At 44.2% G+C, this 25,924-nt stretch overlaps 1 protein-coding gene across 2 annotated transcripts in view; it reads right to left on the reverse strand.

The window, feature by feature from the left end:
• The window catches only part of PKP2 (plakophilin 2), a 46,432-nt gene extending 21,005 nt beyond the window's left edge, over positions 1-25,427 (reverse strand). Inside the window, exons 1-4 of one of the 2 annotated variants that reach the window (XM_083461973.1) lie at positions 24,885-25,427; positions 10,809-10,915; positions 8,741-9,429; positions 5,989-6,124 (exon numbers count right to left, since the gene is read on the reverse strand). In XM_083461973.1, coding sequence (XP_083318099.1) covers positions 5,989-6,124; positions 8,741-9,429; positions 10,809-10,915; positions 24,885-25,089 — 1,137 coding nt within the window. In that variant the 5' untranslated portion in view covers positions 25,090-25,427. The remainder of the gene's footprint in view (positions 1-5,988; positions 6,125-8,740; positions 9,430-10,808; positions 10,916-24,884) is intronic. The other variant, XM_083461974.1, reaches the window with a different exon arrangement.
• Between the last annotated feature and the right edge of the window lie 497 nt (positions 25,428-25,924).

Genomic DNA, 25,924 nt, shown 5'->3' on the forward strand with positions numbered 1-25,924 from the left:
GGCATTTAGTGGGTGGGAATGTGGGACAGGACATTTTCTGTGGCAGCCCCCTGTTATGGAACTGCCTCTCGAGGGAGGCCAGACTGGCTCCGTCCCTGATGGAGTGGGGAAAATAAAAACATTCTGCTTGGCTTTTGATGCTTTTAAACCTGAGATGGAAGGTTTTAAACTCTTGCTCTGGGGCTTTTCATGCTCAGTGTTAATTGCTATGGTTTAAACGGGTTTTGTGGCATTTTTCTTTTCTTGTCAACCACCCTGGGGGCCCCCTGTTAGGGCTGAAAAGCAGCATGAAAATGCTTTTGCAAATAAAGTCATACAGAATAGAGGTGAATAGTGCAGGTCTTTTAATTTCATTAGGTCCACTCTGTGTCAAGCTTCTAACAACCCCATGTTTATTAGCTATGAGGCTATTGAATACTTTGGCTAAAATGACACCTCTGAGTTTAGCAGGAACATGCATGTCACTGGAAGTGAGATGAGAAGCAAAGAGGAAAAGGGCGTGACCTTCACAATTTACTTATCACTTTCCAGTGGTATCTGGCTGGCCAAAGACTGCTGTCTATGGCCCTGGGGTGTGTGATGTTATCTTTATGAAGGCCTTTGATGTTTTTAGGTAGGAGCAGGCTTGGCAGCAGCTTCTTCTCATGCCAGTCAGTCTGAATACAGAAGGGTACAGAATCATTCCATCCTATCTCCTACGGATGAGACCAAATTTTCCCAACCTGGTGCCCTCCCAACGTTGGGCTACAACTCCCATCATCCACAACCATTGGTCATGCTGGCTAGGAATGGTGGGAGATGCAGTTCAACAACATTTAAAGTGGGGTGGGAAAGCCCTTTTCAGTCTGAGGGTCAAATTCTGGGCAGCCTTATGCCTAGAAGTTGGCGGTGAGAAGGCCCAGGGGCAAAAGTGGACAGAGCAATGGGTGCCCTTTTTGACCTTTGTATAATAGGCCTGCTGAAGGCATGTGAAATTTAAATGTATCAGCAGAAGCTGGAACTGAGCACTTAATCCCTCCCTACTGGAGGAGCACATTGAGACTCCGAGTTTGGAAAATGAGGAAAGCTCAGTTTATTGAAGGAAATACGTGCTTGATAGGTAGACAGAAGCAGGATCTTTTCTAAGGTGGAGATTCAAGGACCCATGCTTGCATGTTCTCAGCAGGAGACATACAAATATGAAGTAGGAAATGAGGTCAATAACCTTGAAATGTTTTGAGGTTTCTCTCTGTCTATTCACTTTCTCCCCAGGCAGACCCACCAGTCTTCAAGACAAGCTGAGCTGCATTCCAACTCTAGTTTTTACACAAACTTGCACACCCCTTCATCCAGGCAAACCAGAAGCAAGATCAGAGTTCAAGGTCACATCCGGGCAAAAAACCTGAAGGAAGCTGTGAAGCAGGGACAGTGAGGGTGTGTGGCTTGGGAAGACAGGGGTGTGGCAGAGGAGGAACTATAGTCTAGAGAGAGTTCAGAGGGCCAGATGCAGAGAGGCATTTGGCCTCTGATCAGACATTTCCCCACTCCTGGATCAGATAAATGGGTGAAACCCAGAGAGAGCCAAGCAGCTGAATTTCTCTTCAAATAAACATCTGCATGGGTACATTTCCCTGCAGTGCTGGCATAGTGACATCAATATAATGTAACGTTGATAGTATGCTGGTACATTGGGTGGTATACCCCTATCTATAGGAGAGATTGGTGAAATTGTTAGGGCTCTAACTCCAGAGAAATTTGTCAAATGACACATTCAGTTTTGCAAGCAGCTTCCTCAGAATCGAATGGTTTATAGTGAAGTAACTTGTTTACTCTTTTAGTCCAAAGTTATATAATGCAATGGTTTCTCTGGTGAACAAACCTCTCTTTGTGGAGACAGAAATGCACGTACAGAAACATGGAAATGTTACATAATCCTTAGCAGCGATGAGGAGCTTTGTGGTAGAATGAAGAATTTAGCTGGCAGGTGCTGAGAACACGCAGAAGTGAAACTCAACAAAAGCTCCTGTTACCCTCATGCTTTGGCATGGAACCATGAACACCACCTCTTGCTTTCAGTCATTTCCACACACTTTCCTACAAATGCTTTTCTTACCCATTTCTAAGCCTTTAAAAATACCCTTATTTTTGGTGGAATGAGTTGCAGACAAGACTGCTTGCTTCTAGACTATTACAGTCTTTTGTGGGAGGGATTCCTTCACAGACCAGAACTAGAGGGTCTGTTGCACCAGAGTGTTTAAACTGACTAAGCCGTGTAAACCTCCACATACCAAAACTGGAGGTTTGCACAGTTAGTCAATTTAAACACTCCGGTGCAACAAATCTATTTAGAAATACAAACACAGACTTTCTGTGGTTAGGAAGTGATGGGGAATTGCATTTGAAAGGGTTCAATTATGCGACTGACTTCAATTATGAAGATAAATTCAGTAAAACAGAACAGGAGTAGCTGCATAGTGCTCTCCAGCTGTTCATGAACTCCAACGCTCTCCAGTCCCGGCCAGCATGGCCAAACAGGAGGTGCAGTCAGTAACTGGAGGGAACCACTGGCTACACTTGAAACAGGAAACCAATGCCTATTTTATTCTATCATGGTTCCATGTGAAATGCTGAAGTGTCTATAGCATTGTTCTTTAATTGGTGCAATATGACTGATTCGCAAACTTTAGATGGACCACATCAATAGCTGACTTGCCACCTCTGGTCGGAAAAGTCAAAGGCAATTATGGCTTTTAAAAATAGTTTTGCCAGCAATAGATATAGCTGCAGAAGACTTAAGTGAACTCCAGTGCATGAGGAAAAAATAGGCTGGGTAAACTAGACTTTTGCTGATAAGTAGGCTAGAGTCTTCACAGAGCTATCTTTTCCCTCCCATATTAGGACAAAGGGTTCCCAGGAAAAACACTGATAAAGTGACAATATTTTGTCTTGGAGAGCTCACCTTGGGAATGCTCAACGACTTGCTATAAATCAGCGGCTGAGATACAGAGGCGGCTCTTTGTAGAATCTTAAGAGTTGGAAGGGACCCTGAGGGACACCTAGTCCAACCCCCTGCAGTGCAGGAATCTCAACTAAAGCATCCATGACAGATGGCCGTCCAAGCTCTGCTTAAAAACCTCCAAGGAAGGAGAGTACACCACTTCTTGTGGGAGTCTGTTCCACTGCTGAACAGCTCCTGCTGTCAGAAAGTTTTTCCGAATGTTTAGTCAGAATCTTCTTTCTTGCAACTTGAAGTCACTGGTTCGAGTCCTACCCTCCAGACCAGGAGAAAACAAGCTTGTTCCGTCTTCTGTATTTGAAGATGGCTATCCTATCTCCTCCCAGTCTCCTCTCAGTCTCCTCTTCTCCAGGATAAACATACCCAGCTCCTTCAAGCGCTCCTCATCATGCTTGGTTTCCAGATCCTTGATCATCTTGCTTGCCCTCTTCTGCACATGTTCCAGCTTGTCAACATCCTTCTTAAACTGTGGTGCCCAGAATTGGACACAGTATTCCAAGTGTGGTCTAACTAGAGTGGGACTATTATTTCCCTTGATATGGACACTATACTTCTGTTGATGCAGCCTAGAATAGCATTAGGTTTTTTTGCTGCTGCATCACACTGTAGACTCATGTTAAGCTTGTGGTCCATCGAGACCCTTAGATGCTTTTCACAAGTACTGCTAGTAAGCCAGGTATCCCCCATCCCACATTTGTGCATCTGGTTCTTCCTGCCTAAGTGCAGAACCTTACATTTGTCCCAATTGAAAATAATTTTGTTGGCTTGCGCCCAGTTCTCCAATCTGTTAAGGTCATTTTGAATTCTGATTCTGTCTTCTGTGGCATTAGCTACCCCTCCCAGTTTGGTGTCATCTGCAAATTTGATGAGCATCCCCTCAATTCCTTCATCCAAGTATAAAGGTGTTGAACAACAATGGACCCAGGACAGAACCTTGCAGCATCCCACTTGTCACTTTTTTCCAGGACGATGAGGAACCATTAATGTGTACTCTTTGGGTTCAGTCAGACAACCAGCTACCAATCCACCTAATAGTTACCTGGTTCAACCCACATTTACTAGCTTCCTTGTGAGAATATCAGGGACGCAGGTGGCGCTGTGGGTTAAACCACAGAGCCTAGGACTTGCCGATCAGAAGGTCGGTGGTTCGAATCCCCGTGATGGGGTGAGCTCCCATTGCTCGGTCCCTGCTCCTGCCAACCTAGCAGTCTGAAAGCACATCAAAGTGCAAGTAGATAAATAGGTACCGCTCCTGTGGGAAGGTAAACAGCGTTTCCGTGTGCTGCTCTGGTTCACCAGAAGCAGCTTAGTCATGCTGGCCACATGACCCGGAAGCTGTACGCCGGCTCCCTCGGCCAATAAAGTGAGATGAGCGCCGCAACCCCAGAGTCGGTCACGACTGGACCTAATGGTCAGGGGTCCCTTTACCTTTACGTTACTGTGAGAATATCATGGGGGACTTTGTCAAAAGCCTTACTGAAATCAAGATACACTATGTCCACAGCATTTCCTTGATCCACCAAGTTTGTAATTCCATCAAAAAAAGAAATCAAATTGGTCTGGTATGACTTATTTTTGAGAAACCCATGCTGGGTCTTAGTAATCACAGTATCCTTTTCTAAATGCTCACAGACTGACTGTTGAATTATCTCTTCTAGGAGCTTCCCTGGTATCGATGTCAAGCTCACTGGTTGGTAGTTACCTGGGTCTTCCTTTCCTCCCTTTTTGAAGATGTGGACAACATTTGCCTGCCTCCAGTCTGTAGGGACCTCACCTGTTCTCCAGGAATTCTCAAAGATAATTTTTATCCATATACTCTCAATCTGCTTTTCATACTCCAGTTCATGGATTTCTTCACAAGAGTACACATCTTTTATATACAATGCTATTCCTCCTCCCTTCCTGTTTGGTCTATTCTTCTTGCTCTGTTATGGACCACAGAGATTAGATACTGTTGTCTGAATAGTTTTTGAGCCATTATGTAAACAGCTTCACAACACGCTTTCACAGCTACTGCTATATTAAATATAGACTTGGAACTGACACTGAATTATGGAGGATGGAGGTGTCTCAAAGATTGTCCAGTCTAAACCCCTGGGGTGAGGACATGTTCTTTGGTAAAGGAACACCGGGTCCTCTCTTCCTTTTCTGGCTGGAGACTTCTAAATACAGATTTAGAAAGAGTCATGCCTTTGCACACACCAAGAACCTTTCCCCCTCAGATACCCAGTTCATGAAGCAGGTCTACAGGACTCTTCTCTGGAGCCTCCAACATGGTGTCTGTGGGCACTATGGCACCCTCCGATGCTCCCCTTGATGCTCACCAAGGCCACTTCCATTTTTTAAAAAACAGATTTTGTTGTTGTTTGTGTGGTCTGCTTCTTTGGTGGGGATATTGACTGCTTTTTTGCCTGCCGTTAATTTGTTTTGTTGTGTGTGTTGGTGCTTTGTCTAGGGGTGTGTGTACCACAAGTTCTCTCCCCCCCCCCCAGTAAAATGGGATTTTGTTGTGCCCATGGCAGTTTCTTAGATTTCCAAATGTGTCCACAATGTTTGGAGAACCCTATTCTTGTTCTAACACCCATACTGAGCAAGATGCTGATATCTGCTGCTATGATGGGCTCAAGCTTGATTTAATTGATGGTTTTAAAAAATTACGAACCTCCATTTGGGAAAAGGGTGACCACGCTTCATCCTATACATCCTCTATCTGCAAGGCTCACTAGTCCAAGTCCAGTTTAAAGGGAGGGCAGGCTTGGAAGTTACACATCGACAGGCAGCCCCAGGGCAGTAGACTGGGCAGGTACACAGACTTCCCTACAAACTTCCATTCTGTGGTGAGATAGACTATGTTACAGTAAGTGGGTTGTGGTCTACTCAGAATTAGACCTATGTAAATTCATGAACCCATTTGTCATGTCTATAAATTTCAATGGGACTACTCAGAGTATTGCCAGCACTGGACACATTAAGTAAGAAAATGGTTTACTCACTTTCCTCCTGGCTTCTGCTCTCTGGAAACTCTCATGCTGTATGAAGACAACTGCTGGAAGGACTCGAGGGGACGAAGCATTTTCAGTCTGCAATATATTTACCGCACGCTCCAGAGTCATCTCTCCTTCTGGATTCCTGGGGTGATTTAAACATGAACACTTTGTAAGCCCAAAATGAGCACCAGTATAACTAATGGATGTTCTTAGGCTGTGAATGTCAGGCAACAAGCCTGCTTAAAAACAACACTGTAAATAAGTAATAGATCTGGAGCCCTCCAGATGTTGCTAGACTGCAACACCCATCGCCTATGGCAGGCTTCCTCAAACTCTGCCCCCCAGATGTTTTTGGCCTACAACTCCCATGATCCCTAGCTAGCAGGACCAGTGGTCAGGGATGATGGGAAGTGTAGTCTCAAAACATCTGGAGGGCCGAGTTTGAGGAAGCCTGGCCTATGGTGACTGCTGGCCATGCTGGCTGGGACTGATGGGGGTTGTGGCACAACAACTGCTAAAGAACACTAGGTTGGGGAAGGCTGGATTAACATACTTTCTGTGCTGTAAGCTTTTATGGGCCATATCCTGTTTTGTGAAATACATGAACTTACCGCAGTTGGCAAAGGTAAGTAAAGAGATGGGTACAGAGGAGGGGAAATTAAACAGTGGGTATAAAATACCAGGGAAAGCACAAATTAAAGTAAGGCACATGCCCACACCCTACATCTAAAGCACTATGAACCCATTTTAAACAGTCATGGCTTCCCCCAAAGAATTCTGGGAGCTGTAGTTGGCTAAAGGTGATGAGACTTGTTAGGAGAACTCTCCTCATAGAGATCCTTGGGAAGAGAGATTAAGCCGCTCTGGGAATGGTAGCTCTGGGAGCAGGCAAGCACCTCTCCTTTCTCAACAGTAACAATGCAACAACAATAAATTAAATAAGCCAATGTTCGGCTGTCCTTTCATGATGCTAAGAATCAGCCGCCTGAGACGGCCGACTCACTTTACCCAATGGTAGGGCTAGCCCTGCTTGATCTCAGCACATTATGTAGAATGTAATAGGTAAGAGTGGCACCATCACATGCTTCAGATGTCACTTGCGGTACAGTTGCAAATAAATAAATTACCGCTACTGTCGTATATCTCTGTACACAACAGGATTCCTCCTTTCCAAGGTTCTACCTTAGATGCTGGACTACAGCCCCAGTTAGCCTGTTGTGTTAATGCATCAAACTAGAATGACAGAGAAGCTAACACGTGACTCTTAAGAGGGAGTAGTCTTTACCCACATTTTTGCATGTACTTAAAAAACCCCCCAAAATAGCCTTATAAATTAAGTAATATTAAACATTAGAAAAGAGCAACCAGATTAAATTTAATTGACTGAAAATGATTAAATGGTTCTAACTGGATAGTCAACTCATTATGCCCTGCCCCATTCAATGCCGGTTTCAAGCAATGTGTTTTGAGCTCTATCCATTTTCTCCTACACTTCTCAAGTGATGATGAAATCAAAATGTCAGCTGCTTATATCTGCACTACTGAGCCAACCTGGAATGGACAGCAAACATCACAGTCACCTGGGGAATTTCAGCTGTCCTGTTCAATCCAGTTGTTATCCTAACCAGAAGTTCAGTTCTTGTTCTGACCTGACATCTTGAACAAACCCTTTCTGTCCTCCTGACATTGTATACCTTAACAGCTGCAAAGTTAATTTCCGAGTACAGAAAATCATGTACTTATGACTCAGTAGACTGGAGTAGGAATTCCAGCAATGAGTAAAGCAAGATATCGTTATGAAAACAATACATTCAGTGGTTCAATAGCAGTGGAAATAAAAATGATCTGCTGCCTTTGGAAAATAGTTTATTCCGACAACACAATCCTGAGCATGACTGCTCAGAAGCCCCTTTAGTTCAATGGGAGGGAAATGTGCAGTGGCTAAAGGATATGTTATGTAAGATACATGTGCAGTAAGCTCCATGTCAACATGGGAAGGTTAAAATAAAATAAGTGCCTACTTGCTGAGTATGCGCGGAGACAAGATGAGCCGGATGCTTTCTTACATTGCTGAGACTTGTCAGAATCTTTGCTGGATTTGCAAAGTCTCATGAACTGGGTGCACTGTTCATGAAAACTAGATAAGAGCAAGATGTAAAGCACTGGTGCCTGGTGTGTCTAAAAAAACATAGGGAGCAGCCTTAGACGAAGTCAGACCGCTCTGACGGGATGGTAAACAGTATTTCCATGCACTGCTCTGGTTTTGCCAGAAGTGGCTTAGTTATGCTGGCCACATGACCTGGAAAAACTGTCTGTGGAAGCGGACAAATGCCGGCTCCCTCGGCCAATAAAGTGAGATGAGCGCTGCAACCCAAGAGTCTCTGGTGTGCTTTCAAATGACACACTTACAGCCAAGTCTAATTTCACCCGTTAAGTTGCTTTCAAAGAAGCATTCAGCAAATTCGCTAGGCTTTCTGGAAGAACAGTGGGATATAAAACGTAAACTAAAATAATTATTTTACCGTAAGCAGCCTGATTTTAGACCAGGCTTTCCAAAGCTTGAGTCTCCAGATGTTTTTGGCCTACAACTCCCATCACCCCTAGGTAGCAGGACCAATGGTTGGGGATGATGGGAACTGTAGTCTAGAAACAGCTGGGAACCCCTGCTTTAGACCATACTTCATTACTGCAAGGTGCACAGAGCAATCCAAAGCATATTCTTATGCACTGATGGCAAGGGGGTGGAGTTAAACCTTACCCTGCTTGAGATCCAATGGCGCTGGCCCGTTCTTGAAGGATGTGTCCACTTCCTGCTGCGGCTGCCATAGCTGCTGTCATCGCCATCCTCCTCCCTGTCTCGGCGGTGGTGCTGGTGATCGAAGCTGGTTGAGAGGCCTCCCTTGTGCTCTGCGACCTAACCGTTGTCTGGTGCCAGCTGGACCTGTTCTGAGACTGCCTGTTCTGAGACCAATTTTGGGAAGCAGCAGGAGTCCTGACTTGTCCCGTGGCATAACCAGAAGTTGGGTAACTCTCTTTCTCCAAAAGGTTGTTCATGCTCCGACTGGTCCCGATGCGCTGATAGACTGGTACCCGTGGGCTGTTTGGGACGCTGTCAACCTCCGTGTCATTACCTGACCCAATGTAGAACTGCCTCTGCACAGCATACCTTCTGCTTGCAGCATTCTGGCCACCGTAGCCAAGGATTTCGGAGCGAGCGTACCTTGGAGGCACGGCACCGGATCTCTTGCTTTCGCCATGCCTCACAGTTAGAGCCCTGTGGTAATGGAAGTCGTTTGGGTAGTGTGCCAGCTTGCCAGGGCTGCCATTGGGGGAAACCTCTAATCTCTTCAAGGGCTGCCTTTGAGATGTCTCTTCCATGCCCCTGTAGGAGCTATAGGAAAGGATTCTAGGCTCCCAGCCATTTTCATAACTGCTTTGCGATCCTATCTGTTAAACACACGAAAAAGGGACAATACAGTCAAGAAAAGAACATCACGATAAGGCAGTGATATGGGGTGGAATGTTTTCTGGGGGGGAAATTCCTTTGGTATATGATCCCATGGAAAAATGTGGCCATCACCACGTCTTCTGGAAACTGAGTCTGTATGCACTTTGTGAGGAAGTATGTCCTGAGCACTTTGTATTTATTACATTTACAGCTGCTCATTCCTCCAGGGAGCTCAGGGAAGCTGCATTTTACCATCATGATAAGCCTGTGAGGCAGGTTAGGCTAAGAGATATTGGTTGGCCCAATATTACCCGGTGATTTTCTTGAATGAGTGGGGATCTGAAGTAGAATGCTCTACCTGTTTCATCACCCTGGCTAGCATAATTCCCCGCTCCTTCTTTCCTAGCACTTAGCTGTTCAGTATTCTTTGCATTATGAGTTCCTGGGACAAGTGTCCCATCTGTCCAATAGATGTCTCGGATGTTATTAGCAATGAGAGTCCTTCACAGGAGGTTAAGTTACAGTTGTACAGTTTCCAAAGCATTTCCATTGCCCTATACAACATATAAAAACTTCGGTATTTCCTCAAAGGCTTGCACAACTTTCCCATTCTACCTCCTTTCCAGAGCAGTTACTTTTTTTTTGTAATCTAGCAAGAAAACTACATGCAACTACAACAGAATCCAAGACTGAGAACACAGAGAACTCTGTGAGGCAGGTGCAAAGGAGGCTATTGATAATGGAGAAAGCAAGTAATTAGATAAATTCAGACACTGTAATTAAAAGCTGGGAGATGTACTTAAGTTAAGCCACACAAGATGATTTAGTCTACACAGGGTCCACAACCTGTCTGACAAATATAAACAAAGGCAGAATTCCTCTTGGCTCATGTACAATCAAAAGCTCTAGTGTCTGAAATAAGGATTAGTTTCCTTCCTGGAATCTAATATTGTACGCAAGAATAGTTAGCTCCCTTAAACATTTCTGATCCTGCTTTGTAAAACTAAATACACCATTCCTTCCTCAACCTCAAACACATCGCTTTTGTAGCAACAATCTCTCTTTCCGTCCTTCGATTATCACATTATCGATAACATAAAATGGAGCCCATTTGTCACACAATGGAACTGAGTGACTAAGCCAATTTTCCTCAGCAATTTAGGAGATTACTTTTGTTTGTGGAATTATAGCAACGCTTAAGATATGGGTGGCCTTCAAGCATGAGAGGAAAACTCAGCAGGCATTCTCAATAGTATAAAATGGATGAACCTGACTATGATCCAGCCATTATCCATCGCAGCAAAGCAAGGAGAACAGGCATCTGAATTCATTTATACATCCACTGTGTGTGTGTGCATATTCCTTCAGTGTTCCTTACCTGATAAGATGGATAGTATGAAGTTCCATGAGGAGGTCTTGAAGCAAAGTCTGTTTCATCTGCTATGAACACATATTCTGGAACGCTGGCAGTCCGATGCAGACTCCCTGTACAAAGGCATGAGAAATACGTTCATAGCACATTGCGCACATTAATAGTGAACTCAGGTGCTGAGCTATGACGGCATTACCGTCAAAATAGGACTCACTGAAATTTAAGAGAGGCGCATCAACATGCTCAAGAGAACCCTGCAAATTTTGCATAAGTAGGAGGGATAATTTTAAGAGGGTCAAAATGCTGAGCCAACTACCTGGCTGAAGCTCAGCAACTCTGGGTCTGGTTAGTGCTTTGGATGGGCGACTCACATATCACGGCTTCCATGACGGAAGGAATATGAATAAAATTAAATAAATAAATGTGTTACATTAGTGAGGTCAGTATTAATAAGAGCAACAATACCAACAATAGCTTAAAAGTGCATAACAGTTTGCAAGTCTATCCTTGCCATAGGTGATCTTAAATTGAGGAAACTGTTCATGCAAGATCGCAACTACACACTTTCACGCTGTGGGTGTGTCCATAAACCGCTGTGTTTCTTCTCATTCCTCTACCTCTACAGCTGATCTCCCTGCTTTGACATCTCTTTAATCACTCAGTTACAAACCACAGCAAGCAATACTGTTCTAATCCTCACATTACTTTAAAGGCAACCAGCAAAATTCTGCACATTTAGAGCAGACATATGGCACATGGTGTGCAGGGCAGGACTGAGAGATAATGAAACTCTCACATCCATACCTGGAAGGTTCTGTTGCAAATGGGAGAGGCAGAGAGCACTGGATCCGAGGAGGTCATGCTATTTGAACTGTTGCTCTGTCTCCTCAGCCACAATCTGGTTTCTGTCCTAATTTTAAACAAAAAAATTCTCCCAGGCTGTATCTCTCAACATACGGTCCCCCAGCAAATCAAGTCTGCTGATTAAAATGGATTATTTGTCTATGCAATGATGGGGCTGCGGGACTCTTTTGAGGTCAGAAAAGCTGGGAGGGATTACTCTAGATGGCAGCAGGTTTTGAAAAGTGGTGAAAGAGGTTACTTGGTCAAAACCTTAAAAGGAGACCTAGCCAAGAACACTGTGGGATTTTCCTCATTGGATATTTTCAGAGAAAAGGCTAGAGAAACATCTTTGAGTGTAACACTCCATCCTGGCGCCCTCCAGAAGGTTTGGATCACAACTCTTATGTCCTGGCTGGGGCTGATGGGAGTTGCGGTAGATCAAAATATCTGGAGTTTATATACCAGGCTGGTTTATACATTCCTATGGAAAGCACAGGCAATGCATGTTGAAAAGACAGCCACTAGCTACCACCCACAGGTAGATGAGGAGAGCTGATGGATGGACCGGTCGTAACTGATGAGGAGTGTCTGGTTCATATGTTGTAGGTCCTGCTACCTGCACCTAATGCAGAAGCTTATAATAACCTGTGCAGTCAGTTGGTACAGTGACAGTGCCAGCTGTTAGCCCCCTGCTCAGGCAAAAAGTGGTGGTACTTCTAGTGTACAAACTGGGCTCCCACTCCTCTGTCGCAAGCCGATCCTAGCTGGCTCCTTAGGGGATGGTGTGTATAAGCACTGAAACTCAGTGTTTGTGGTTTTGAAGTGCTTGGTAGCTACCACAGTGAACTGATGCGATGGGATAAGTCAATCCTGTTGGCAGACAGAAGTTTGTGACCTGGGTTGCTGTTCCTCTGTCCTACTCCTCTCGGTCCACTCCGATTGCTACAGAACACCTCTACCCTTCCCAGTTTTGTATACTGCAGTGCTGTCTTTTCAACTGACCCCATGCCTTGTGCATCACACCATAGAAAATCAGGCAAGTCCTATGAAAGTTTATATAGGTGCTCTATAAAGTGTTGTTTTGATTTCGATTCAGAATACACAGGCCCTGGCCTCAGGGTTGGCTTCTAAACAACAGACTAAACATGTCATGCAAACAGAGCAGAGGTAGAAGGTGCAAGATCAGTGAGAGTAAAGATGCAAATGATATTGAGATGGGAAAAATTTCACACGGAAAATGAAACAGTTTATAGCTTGCCTTTTTCACATATAGCCAAAGATCAGCAAACAGAAGATGCTTGTCCATATCCACCACTGACACAGATACTGCACGTTTGCTGTGATGGCATTCGTGCAACTTCCAGCGTCAGATTAGAAAGTGATAATCCTCAAGGAACGGTTTTGTGGATGATCAGTTGTTAACCGAGATTTCAATTTAAGATTCTACAGATTAGGGCTTAAAGCATTTGCCATCTTAATCAGGGCGATAAATCAACCACTGCCCTGTCTCTAATTGGACTAAATCAGAGCTGTGCCCTCAGAAGCAACGTTCAGCTAGGATGGCACTGTAAACCAACTTCACAGATATCCACTCCAATGGAGCAGGCTGCAGTTCCATTGATGGCGCTATAAAACCACAGGTGGGGAATCACCAGCCTTTGGGCCAAATCTGGCCAAATGATAGAATCATAGAGTTGGAAGGGACCTCATGGATCATCTAGCCATCTAGACCCATACAGGGATCAAACCTGTGACCTTGGCATTATCAGCATCATGCTCTAACCAACTGTGCTAACCCACGAGGCCGTTTTACTCAAATGATGGCCACTTGCCCCACACCTGACATTGTATGTCCCACTGTCAGCTGACGGGCAGAAGGAATAAATCCTGCTTTTTGCTGGCTTGCAAAGTACTATGTATGGGGGCTCCTAAACACATGAAAGCCAGGAACCACAGTAAGTCTTTCACTCAGCATTTCCCCAAGTGTTAAGCAAAGGTTGGCAAAGCCCCTTGCACTGTGGTTCAACTGGCTGTCGGTTCAACCGGCTGTTATAGATGCTTGGCAAGCGCTGTACAAGGGACTTTGACAGATGGATGGGACATCCCACCTTGGCAGGGGGTTGGACTCGATGGCCCTTGTGGTCTCTTTCAACTCTATGATTCTATGATTCTATGATTCAATCACCTGCCATCGTCTGACAATACAATGGTAGTTTATATAGGTGCTTTGTAAAGTGTTGTCCCACCCACCTGCCAAAGGTGGCCCTCGAGGGTGGGGGGAGATAAGCCAGAAAAATTCCCAATCCTTTCTGGAAATCTTCCTAGGTGTGTCCATGTGTCTCTGACTGCTTATTATTTTTATTTATTAAATTTGCATACCACCCTTCATCAGAAGATCACAGGTGGTTCACAGCATAAAAAACAAGAACACAAAATATGTAACAAAAACAAACCAAACACACACACACACACACACACACACACACACACACACAGCCAGCATATAATTCATACTCAACCCATTTGTTTAATACAGGGATTTCCAACTGGTCGACCGTGATCAACTGGTTGATCCCTGGGAGGTTACAGTCGATTGTGGGCTCTCTAAGTGCTCTCTAAGTGCCCACACTTTTCTTTTGTGGAGGAAAAAAGAACACCCGGCCCCTCGCCCTGTCCTCCATTCGCACATGATCGCTAGAACGAAAGATGGAGTTTTTTTGCTGTGAGGCTGATTGTTTCCCTTTTTTGTTTTTGTTTTTTGGCTATTACTATTTATTAAATTTCTGTACTGCCCTTTATCTGAAGACCACAGGGCAGCTTACAATATAAAAAAACAAAAATACAAAGCATAATAACAAACAGACAATACCACCCCTAATATTATTATTTATTATTTATTATTTATTAAATTTTCTGTTGCATAAAGTACAGTGGTACCTCGGGTTAAGTACTTAATTCGTTCCGGAGGTCCGTTCTTAACCTGAAACTGTTCTTAACCTGAAGCACCACTTTAGCTAATGGGGCCTCCTGCTGCCGCTGCGCCGCTGGAGCACGATTTCTGTTCTCATCCTGAAACAAAGTTCTTAACCTGAGGTAATATTTTTGGGCTAGTGGAGTCTGCAACCTGAAGCGTATGTAACCTGAAGTGTATGTAACCTGAGGTACCACTGTATTTGCTTGCCTGCTCTGCCAAAGGCTGATTGTTTCCTGAGTGATCTTTTGGTGAGTGACTTTTTCCTTTCCCCCTAAAGACCTGCCCCTCTAAAAAAAGGCCAACAGCTTTGACCTGAACCCCACCCCCAAAAGGGGTAGATCACTGCCAGTTTTTTATTCTGTGAGTAGATCGCAGTCTCTTGAGAGCTGGACGTCCCTGGTCTATTGGATGGGCCGGCTCTGCAGCTAACTCACAGGAAAGTTGTAAGGATGTGGATTAAAAAATGGATGCTGTTCTTCTACCTGTGCAGGGTGGGATTCACATCTAATACTGAACTCAGGTGGTGCTTGCTGACAGAAGTGGATCTAAAACAGGGCCACTGAGAAAGGAGGAGATTATCAGCATGCTCAGATGAACGCTGATGTTTGCAGAGACACAATAACGCTTTTTACAGACAACCAGCCCAATAACCAAGTGAGTACAGAGGACACTCAGTCACCACGGAATGCCGAGTCAGTTGGAAAAGAAAGACAAGCCTTCTTTGTACAGCTCAAATCAGGTAAGGGTGTGTATGTGTTCAGGTGCTGCTTTTGCACAAATCAGCCCCACCCCTTCCTGTCCCAACCTTTATACATTCAGCATGAAAGTCTGGAGACTCTAACCCTGTTCAGCAGAATACCATTAGAATCCTCCCTGCAGGTATTCAAGCATTGGGAGAGGAGTCCAATGGGAGGAGTTGAATGCCCTGTTCAGAGGAAATTGCTGGCTGCAAGCCTGAACAGAAAGGATCCTGTTAGGAAGGAGAACACACTGCAACATTTTGCTGCAGGTCCATTACATCCAGAAGCCACTTACCAACAGCCATCCCGTTCCAGTGTAGATTAAAGCAGGCATAGTTGTCAAAGGCTTAGGGTTACAGGAATTGCGGAGACAAGATAGATTGGCTCACATCTCTGGTGCCTTAGAGAGCACCTGTTTTGACTTTCTCTCGTATGTATCAGTAAATGGTTGCCAACGCATTTGCAACACTGGCTGTGCAAAGATTCACTTCACAACTGATGCTGAATAGCCCAGCAACACATTCGCAGGGATCCTGCAGTGTCTGCAATCTGTTCTGTTTCCTCCCCAGGGACCCTTATCTTATACGGCTCCTTCACACAGCCTCCTGGTCCCCAAATTAACAGGATGTTGGGCATCTTGCCAGCAATATGCAAAAAGCATATAATGGGTCAGGCATGAATAAACCATTTTTGTTTTTGAAAGCCCTATGCAGATTTTTTTTTGTTTTCAAAAACCCATGCAGATTTTCGAAAGCCTGTGTTGATTATCTTTTGAATGTCTTTCATACCTGTTTTTAACAGTCTTGTATTGATAATCTGAATGCTTTGTTTTTTGTTCAGGTAGGTAGCTGTGTTGGTCTGGCGCGGTAGAAATATATTTTAAAAATTTAAAAATTGTCCAGTAGCACCTTAGAGACCAACAAAGTTTGTTCTTGGTATGAGCTTTCTTATCTCATTATACATGATAAAGCTATTTTTGGCCATCTCATCCCTCACTTTTTCCTGTAAGACCAATTGCAGTCGTTAACAGTCGTCAACAGGTTTACCACACCTATCAGCCAATCACCCAGTCCCACCACCCTTCTGAGTAATACCCCTCCATTATTAATTATTATTATTAATTATTATTATTATTATTATTAAGGTCTGATGACTTCTGTTTCAGTGTATCTGAAGAAGTGTGCATGCACACAAGCTCATACTAAGAACAAACTTAGTTGGTCTCTAAGGTGCTACTGGACAATTGCTTTGTTTTTTGTAAAACACCTAAAGGTTTTATTACAAACAAGTAGTGTATAAATTTTGTTTAAAAAGAAATAAACAAATTTCAGTAACATTCAAATAAGACTTCAGCCTTAAAATCAAGATGTGTTACATTTACCCTGCTTTACAGATAAACATAGCATCAGAACCGTTAAAGCAGAGTTTTAAACATTAGTACAATTCCTTATTATTCTATTTTTTAAATAATATTTATTGCTTTTACAACAATTTAAACACTACAAAAAAAACAAAGAAAAAACAATACATTACAATACAAAGACACTGCCTTACACTAAAACATTAAACTAAAAAGACAAAACAAAAACAATTAAAAATTTTTTAAACAATTTAAAAACACATCAACAAAAACACATCAACAAAGAAAAGAAAAAAAATTCAATGTCTTATCTTTCTTTCACATATTTCCACGACCTCCTCACACCTCCCTTTTTGTATTCCACTTCTATTAATTATTTCAGCAATTCCTTTCCATCTTCCACTGTTTCCTATCCTATAATTATCTTAACACATTTCAACCTTATTTTTCTTTTAATACGCTATTAATCTATTTGTACTTAATTCCTTATAACCTTTCTACTAAAGCCATATCACTTCATTCCAACATTCTTCTAGCATTCCTTAATTTTACAATATTTCTGCAAATAGTCTTTAAACTTTTTCCGGTCTTCTTCCACCGACTCTTCTCCCTGGTCTCGGATTCTGCCAGTCATTTCCGCCAATTCCATGTAGTCCATCAGCTTCATCTGCCATTCTTCCCTGGTGGGTAAATCTTGTGTCTTCCAATACTTCGCGATGAGTATTCTTGCTGCTGTTGTTGCATACATAAAAAAGTTCTATCCTTCTTTAGCACCAATTGGCCGACCATGCCCAGGAGAAAAGCCTCTGGTTTCTTAAGGAAGGTATATTTAAATACCTTTTTCATTTCATTATAAATCATCTCCCAGAATGTCTTAATCCTTGGGCACGTCCACCAAAGGTGAAAGAATGTACCTTCAGTCTCATTACATTTCCAACATTTATTATCGGGCAAATGGTAATTTTTTTTCAAGCTTAACTGGTGTCATGTACCATCTATAAATCATTTTCATTAAATTTTATCTTAGGGCATTATATGCCGTAAATTTCATACCTGTGGTCCATAACCGTTCCTAGTCAGCCATCATTATGTTATGTCCACAATTCCTTATTATTCTATTCGGTATGTAACTAATCTAATTTAGGCATCTCCTGCTAATGTTTTTTTGCCAGAAATACATAAATACCATGTCTGTCTAGAGATAGATTTAGTGGCTTTCCTTCAGCAGCTTTATCTCATTTAATTAGCAAACTGGGCTTGTCAAGGGCTCTGCTCTGATCTAGCAATTGGGTTACACAAAGTTCATTTTGGTTAGCTTGCAGGCTCTGGCAATTCTATCAGGCTAGCTGAGCTCTTGGGCAACTTTCTTTAATTGCCAGGAACATCATCTTTAAGGTTTCCTGGCTGACCCGTTTCAGAGAGATAGCTCCATGCCTGTCTGCAAATGTGGAAGAGAGTCTTGTGGATGCACTTTAAGACTAACAGAATTATTAGGATTCCTCCATTGCAGGGGGTTGGACTAGATGACCCTCGGAGTCCCTTCCAACTATGATTCTATGATATATTAAGACATAATAGTTTGTTGACTAAGGTAAAGGTAAAGGTACCCCTGCCCGTACGGGCCAGTCGTGTCCGACTCTAGGGTTGTGCGCCCATCTCACTTAAGAGGTCGGGGGCCAGCGCTGTCTGCAGACACTTCTGGGTCATGTGGTCGGCGTGACAAGCTGCATCTGGCGAGCCAGAGCAGCACACGGAAAAGCCGTTTACCTTCCCGCTAGTAAGCGGTCCCTATTTATCTACTTGCACTTTGACGTGCTTTCAAACTGCTAGGTTGGCAGGCGCTGGGACCGAGCAACGGGAGCGCACCCTGCCGCGGGTATTCGAACCGCCGACCTGACGATCGGCAAGTCCTAGGCGCTGAGGTTTTACCCACAGCGCCACCCGTGTCCCATGATTTTGTTGACTAGAGTACGCTTAACCAGTTGGTGGGCTCTACTCTATGTGTATGCCACAATAAATGATTTAGGTGTTTTAAGGTGCCAGAAAACTCTTCCAAGTTTGTTCAAAGCAGAAGCAATTATGGAGAACAAAGGCTAAGCAGGGAGATTAGATTTCAATGCGAGAAGGAAGAGAGGCTTTACAGCCTTAACACTAGATGTCTCTTCTTCAAAGCTGGAGAGTTGGCAGGCCTATCCCTAAGCTGCACACACAAGGAGAAAGTGTAGCTCATAACATTGAAGAATTAAGATGCAACACATTTTGGAACCTACCACAATAAAAGTATCTGAAGTAAATAAACAATGGGATTTGTCAATAGCCTTTGGATGCCTTCAGAGTGGTCCTAAATAAACATTGTTACTTCAGGGGTAGGAAACCACAATTCCAGGGACAAAAAGCAGATCACCAACAAGCCTCTCTCACTGCCCCTCAAAACTGTCTCCCCCAAGGACACACATTGTCCCAATATGCACTGCAAATATTTTTGCCTGGCAGGAATTCATCCTTGAACTCAGATAATGCCTGTTGATTGTCTGAACGGAGGATAGAGAGGGGTGTGTCAGAGTATGTGTAGAAACAAGCCTCCTGTACAAAGGTTACTTTTACAGCTGTTGCTTTGCCCACTTTTGCCCTGCCCACCACTGGCATATGGCCCTCAAAAGGTTGCTCAGAAGGGACAGTGGCCCTCAAGGTTGAAAAGATTTCCCTGCTCCTCCTTCCCTGGGGTTGTGGCTAATTTGTAATCAGGGCGATAATTCCCCTTATGCTGATACACAGTATTGCAGAAAAGAAACTGAACGATATCCACAAAATATGTGAGTCTGTTGCGTACACGCCTATTTGTTCAGTGATGTTTACTGTTTGGCAAACGTCGCAGCAGTTGTGAATAAACGGCTGGTTTTATGTTCCCAGAGCACGGTCTAACTGAGGGAGGGCAAAAGGGAAACTACAGTGCAAAATCGGGCCCTACCCCAAGTACTGACTGCAATAATTTATTTACAGAGCAATCCCTCATTTAGGATATATTTCATGGAATCACAGAATTGTAGAGTTGGAAAGGACCATGGGTGTCATCTAGGCCACCCCCTGCAATGCGGGAATTTCCCCCCACAACGTGGGGCTTGAACCCAGGGCCCTGAGATTAAGTCTCACGCTCTACCAACTGAGCTATCCCAGCAGTAATTCACATAAAGTCGATATAGATGCAAGATCACCTACACCCCCTTTAAACATCCAATGGTACACTGTTTTTTAAGGTGATGAATCTGGAAGGAGAAGCCATTGATGTCACTAGGCCCTCAACTGACTAGTCCTCATGATTACTATTAATATCCAAATTGCAATGACGTATGCTCAAAGTATTTATAAATGACCGAAGAACACAGGTATTTGCTTGTATTCATTAATGTAAGTTTACTATGAAGCAGAAACAAGACCAATTTGTTCTTCTTGCTCTACCTTGCAGAAAATAATAAAGCCCAAAGGTGCAGAATACAGTTGGCCCTAGGAAGCAATGCAGCGGAGGAAATTGTCAGGTGCAAAGTCCTTATTTGTTTTGAATGAGTGACAATCCATTTCCATGTAGGGAAATTCTTAAAATGGTCTGCTGTGCAGACTGTCACATCTGATAAGTGCATGCACGCAAACATGCAGGCAGGGTATAACTCTGCAGCCACAGCTCTGCGCCTTTCCAGCAGACATACACCCAACAAAGCGCACACTAGTAGAGTCACCACATGCAATGCATATCCTTTCCTACACAGAAGAATCTTCTGTGTAGAAAATCTAGCTTACGTTAATGAGTGCGCAAGCTCTCTCACGTTTTTCATCTCATGCTTTTGTTTATGAACATTATCCTCTCAAAATCCCTGACATTTCAAAAATGCAAGATGCCCCAAATACCAGCGTATTGGGGGAAAACAAAGTTGGCCAAAAGCAACAAAACAACTCCAAGTAACATAACAATGTCCCAGCTGGTCAAGTGCAAATGCTTTGTAGGAAAGTTAAGTGTTTCTGGAGCTTTCCCCTTTGTAGGTATATTTTGGTAGCTTTGCATGCATAGGCATTGTTCCAGCTTGCCTTGCCTCCTCATTGGCTGGCTTCAGATAAAGAAGTATTTTACAGAGCTCTTTCGATACACTCTGAGTAAACAATTGGGTGGCATTTACCGTAAAACCAGAGACATTGTTCAACATCCAGAAGCTTTTCTCTCTCAGTTCTCTTTTTATAATTACAAATTACACACCCAGGATGACCCAAAGTTTTTATGGCTTCTCAGGAATGAGCAGGATGCTGCCCGATTGGTCCTGCTTCTCTCCTCCTCTGGTGCACACAGGATAAACCAACCATGAAGCCTTGGCTTCCCAGTACACCTGGATGTGGGGCTGTGGTTTGTTGCTTTGCAACCAGTCAGGATAGGCGATGCAGCAACAAACCATGGCTTCAGGTTAACTGTGGCTTGTTATGGAGCAACAAACCATGATCCTAGGTTCAGACAGAATGGAAAGCCAAGGTTTCCTGGTTTGTTTATCTTCTTTGCACCAAGAAAGGAGTGAGGAGTTAGGTTCCAAGCTAAGTAATCTATCAGGAAATAGAATTTTTAAAGGATTTTTAAAAGATCAGGAAACAGCAGACAAACTCTCTTGACTTCTGAGTTTTTATTCTGTTGGCAAGTGAAATGCCTGCTAAGAGAGAAAACTTGTGTGAGCTGTTGGAAGTCCTCAGAAGGGAATTCCACAGTCTAGGCATGGCATCCCCCATATCCCAGCCAAACACAAGTCAGATGTCAGTGGGATACACTCATGTGATCTTAAGCAAATGCATTTGGTTCAGTCTTCCCCAATGAATAGGAGGAGTTCAAAACCACACATCAGATTCATTTAACAGCTATGTGCAGCTTCCAGTAACATTGGGTGGATCATTAAATCATGTGGGAACTGGCCCCTAAATTTCCCTGTTTGTTATTTCACTTGATAGGCCACCTTTCTCTACGAGTGATGCCAAGTCACCCAGTGAGCTTCATAGCTGAGCATGGATTTCAACTTGGATCTCCCCAGTCCTGGACACGCAAACTAATACATCACATTGTTCTCACTCTGTGTTCAGCAGAGCTAGGAGAGAATTAAGGACATCCCATATCTGGCCTAGTTGACTGCTGGGAGGCTGGATCACCCATTCACCCACAGAGCAACATTGGCACTACAGATCCAGAACACAATGTACCATAGCCAAAGGCCACCTGATCTTATCCTGTCAATTTCCTGTAGTACTATATACCTGTGGTAGAATGGTGAACTCCAGAAGTTGTTGTGACTACAACTCCCATCAGTCATGACTGTTGGTCATGCTAACTGGGACTGACGAAAGCTGAACTACATCTGCAGGACACTGCATTCTCTACCCTTGGTCTACACCATCCAAATGCAGAATGCTAATGACATGCCTACAGTCAGTGCTCAAAGTTCACCAGGCACATTATGCATGTGGTTATCAGCCACTTGTGACCAAGTGAAGATGCCAAGGCGCCAGGATGGTGTCTGACGTCTCCACCATCTGGGGGTTCCTTGGATCTTGACCGTTTCACACACTAGCAACAAATCCTGTAGAATTCTATCTGTTATATTTTATCTGCACAAGCAGGATATATTTCAGGAACCAAAAAGTTGTATTGAAAAATATGACTTTTGAGCTGCCTGGCGCCATAATGGCAACTAGGCATTGTTTTGGCAACTGTAACCCTGGTTTAAGGAACCATTTGGCACCTAGCTTATATACAGTATATCTGAGTTTCTAACACTGCCTATCATGTGTGGACAGGCAGTCAGATGAAGGCAGACCAATTTAGGAAAGGTGCCCTCAGGGCAAGGGGTAATAAATACATGAGTCAAACACTGGGTTGAGAATTCAGACTGACTATCTGGTGAACCACTCAGCCTTGAGTCACCAGCCCTGCGGGGCAGGGGGGAAATCGTAGGAAAGCCAAGACGGGCTGCATGCAAACACAGCCCATACAGATAAGACCTAAAATGGAAAGGCCAAATGTATGAACTTTTATGTGAATAGATAACATGTAGTTCACTGGTTGATGAATGAGGTAATGTGGCAACATGATTTCACACTAAGACGTGCCGAATGAGTTACGCACAAAAGGTAGCAGTTTCGCCACTGAGAGATAAAACTCTGGACAGAGATACAGATGAGCGGAAATAATTTGCACAGCCACAACAGGGCAGACTGCAACTGTGTGCGGAGCAGGTTATTTGTAGAGCCCAGCCCCACATGACTAGCTCTTACACCATTGGAGTGTCAGTCCCATTCCCCTGTGGTCACTTTGCAGGATGCTATGGCAATGATTCAACTTGGAGGTCACATGGGAGGAGCTGATGATGCAACTACGTCTCACACCAATGTTGCCTCTTCTTGGAGGGTTGGGCAACTGAGAGAGAAGCAAAATGCAGCTGCAGTTTCTTCTCACATGATCTCAACATCCTAAAGTCAAGAAGCAGCATGGAATGAATCACATGCCAGCAGCAACCACACCACTCTTGCAATGTTTTAAATTGACAACTGTGTGTTGTTGTTTTTAAAGAAACAATTCTACGTACTGTGATTTCACTGTTGTTGTCCCACTGCATCCACCATATTGGGCATTTTTATTGTTGCAAAGCTGGCACATAACTAACCACCTTCCTTATGTTACTAGCTCTATAAAACATGGGGCATTATGTTTATGGAGGAAATAACTGCAATTACACATAGTAAGGTAGGAAATGTGAATACTACCAACAACTTCATTATGATCTAGGCTGGAACCCTTTCATATTATATTGGAATGACACACCTAAGCCACAAAATGTTTGAGTTCAGGTACAGAATTTGTTGTAATACAAGTCTTTCTGTGTGAAATATAAGCAATTTAATACATATTACTGTACTTAATGCATTAAAAATCACTGGGTAGTATTCAAGTTTTACTTTGAATAGAGTCACTGAAATTAATGGACCTAACTTGGTCAGGTTAATTCATTTCAGGGAGTCTACTCTGAGAAAAACACCTCTCTCTCCCTCTCTAAATCTTCTCCATTTATAAATATGGGGGCAGCATCTACACAATATGGTTGTCATTGAAACATTCTGCCCCATTTAATCCAGATTTACCTTTTCCAGGGAAAATCTGGTATGTTTTTTTAAAAACAAACCTACCACCAACTATTCATTCACGGTTTTTACAATATTTACAACATTAAGTCCCACCCCACCAGGTATGGAAGAAACATCTGAATTACCGACTCCTCCACACAGTAAAAACCCATGCAGATTATAAATCTTAAAGGGTCTGTACTAGATCTGGAGGAAAATCAAAACAGACCCCTCTCCCCTTCTCAAGTTTTTGATAAGATAGTGGGGGCGGGGGAGGAGAGCCACAAGTATTTGAAAGAAGAAAGATGGGCAGGAGAGACAAAGGAGATAACAAGCTGAAGAAAGGTGCCAATGAAGGAACAGTGGGAAGACCTCATTACCCGGAAAGTACCTGGCCAGGTGCAAATATTAATATTCACCAAGGCACACACCCCATTATCCACAACAGAATGCAATCCAGACAGGTTTACCTAATAATAAATTTTTATTTATATCCCGCCCTCCCCAGCCGAAACTGGGCTCAGAGCGGCTAACAACAATAAAAGTAACACAGCATTCTAAAATCAAATCAAAATCAAATTAATGGCAACCATTGGGCTAAAGTTCTACATATGATTACCAAAGGAGGGGGTCAGACTGTGCCTTGGCCAAACGCATGCACACCACAAAGTCAAAAGTTAAGCACTTTTAAAAAAAAAGTCTCACGAAGGAAAACCTTTACACGGAGACCCCCGGCTTCTTGTCTGGAAACCCTTGAGGGCCGCTGCCGGTCAGTGCCGACAATACTAGGCTTGACGGAAGCAACGGTCCGACTCGAAGGCAGCTTTCCAACGGGAAAAGCGCGGTTCTCGCGCCCTCACCCATGAGATTTAATTTCTGAAAACTTTGGCTAGATCATGCCCCGCGGGAGGGGGAAGTTAAAGGACGCTGCAATGCGGCGGGGTGAGACTATAGAAACCGTCCAAAGTTTGGGGTTGTTCATTTAAAATAAAAAAGAAGTTGGAGGGAGGCCGGAAAGGGCCACTCACCGTTGACCATGGAGCCTCTGCTTTTCCTCGCCAGGGTCTGCTGGACCTGCCGCTGGATGCGCAGCGACTTCTGCGCCTCGGCCCGGCCGCCCGACAGCTGCGGGGGCAAAGCCAGCGTGGAGCTGTCCAGCCCGCCCAGGAACTCCTGGCCCAGGACGGTGCGGATGTAGCCGGGAGAATCGACGCCGACGCCGGGACCTGCCATGGCTGGAGAGGGGCAGGCGAGCAGGCAGGTCGGAAAAGCCGGCCAAGAGGACGGGCGGCCGTCGGTGCCTGAGGGACCTGCCGAGCGCAGTTTGCAGCGGCCGCGACGAAGCCTCCACCCCCTGGCGGAGAGCGGGAGGCCGCGCAGCTCGGGCCCCTCCCTCCGCCCGCCCCTCGGAGCGCCACGCCCGACGGGGCCAAAAGGACAGACCTGCCGGCCCTCCCTCGCCTGCCTGCCTGGGCTGGGCGCGCCGCTCTTCACCTTTAACCGGCCTGGTTCAGTAACGTTTCGCTAACCAAATTTGAAACTGTCGTGAGCAGCTTCACTTCCCTCCGAGAATAATAAAGCGAACCCGAGTGACTCCGGTTTGCAGGCACTTCCGTGGGAGCAAGTCCCAATCGACGGCGCACAGCTCGGCTGACTCCGGATTCAAGAACCGGCGTCGGGTGGGGCGGACGGGATCGGCTTGAATGTTTATTGGGCAGAGAGCCAGGCCTCACACAGGTGCAGGTGGGAAAGCGCGCCCCGCCCCGTCGGGTGTTTCATTTACACGCGGCTGCTGGTGGTGGGAAGCCTGCGGCCTTCCTGGTAACGTTGGACACGGACACAGTTTATTTTTTGACAACTCATAGGTTTAAGCAGTGCTTTTTTTCTTTAAAAAATGTTTAGGGGTACTCTCATTTTGACTCAAGAAAATCACCATTTTATAGTTCAAATCAGGAAAAACAAATACAGTAAATGGACAAAATTACAAAGATTCACAAAATGTTTAGGGGTGAGCGTACCCCTGGTCCCCCCAGAAAACAGCACAGGGTTTAAGTGCTGCCAATGCATG

The sequence above is a fragment of the Podarcis liolepis genome (assembly GCF_965112155.1).
Source record: "Podarcis liolepis genome assembly, chromosome: 10".
NCBI classification, from domain to species: domain Eukaryota; kingdom Metazoa; phylum Chordata; class Lepidosauria; order Squamata; family Lacertidae; genus Podarcis; species Podarcis liolepis.